Raw genomic sequence first — 339 nt, forward strand, 5'->3', positions numbered from 1 at the left:
GTAGCAGAAGAGGGTGTTGGGGGGGCCCTGGAAGAGCAGCGCGCTCTCGGTGTCCACGTTGTAGGGGCGCCCTGTCGGGACCCCCAGGCAGAGCAGCAGCATCACCGCCTCCCGGACGGCGGCCCTTCGGGGGCCCGGCCCTGGTCTCGCGCCCTCGGCCATGCGCTCTCGGAGGGGAACATTCACCACCAAACGGCACCGTCCCGCCGTCGTGCGGGATGAGACTCCGCCGAGGGGAAGGGGCCCCCAGAGAAGAGGTTCGGCGTGTCCGGTGCCAGCAGGCAGGAGGGAAGGAGGGGGGAGGAAGGGAGGGACGCACAGCAAGAGGGAGGGGAAGTC

General features: G+C 70.5%; 1 protein-coding gene across 1 annotated transcript in view; it reads right to left on the bottom strand.

Annotated features, from left to right (window-relative positions):
- Window positions 1–262, bottom strand: part of ITGA4 (integrin subunit alpha 4) — a 76,030-nt gene extending 75,768 nt beyond the window's left edge. The window contains exon 1 of the mRNA XM_006760690.2: window positions 6–262. Within this exon, the coding sequence (XP_006760753.1) occupies window positions 6–162 (157 nt within the window). The 5' untranslated portion in view covers window positions 163–262. The remainder of the gene's footprint in view (window positions 1–5) is intronic.
- Window positions 263–339: the final 77 nt, after the last annotated feature.

The sequence above is a fragment of the Myotis davidii genome, unplaced genomic scaffold, assembly GCF_000327345.1.
Source record: "Myotis davidii unplaced genomic scaffold, ASM32734v1 scaffold370, whole genome shotgun sequence".
Taxonomy (NCBI): domain Eukaryota; kingdom Metazoa; phylum Chordata; class Mammalia; order Chiroptera; family Vespertilionidae; genus Myotis; species Myotis davidii.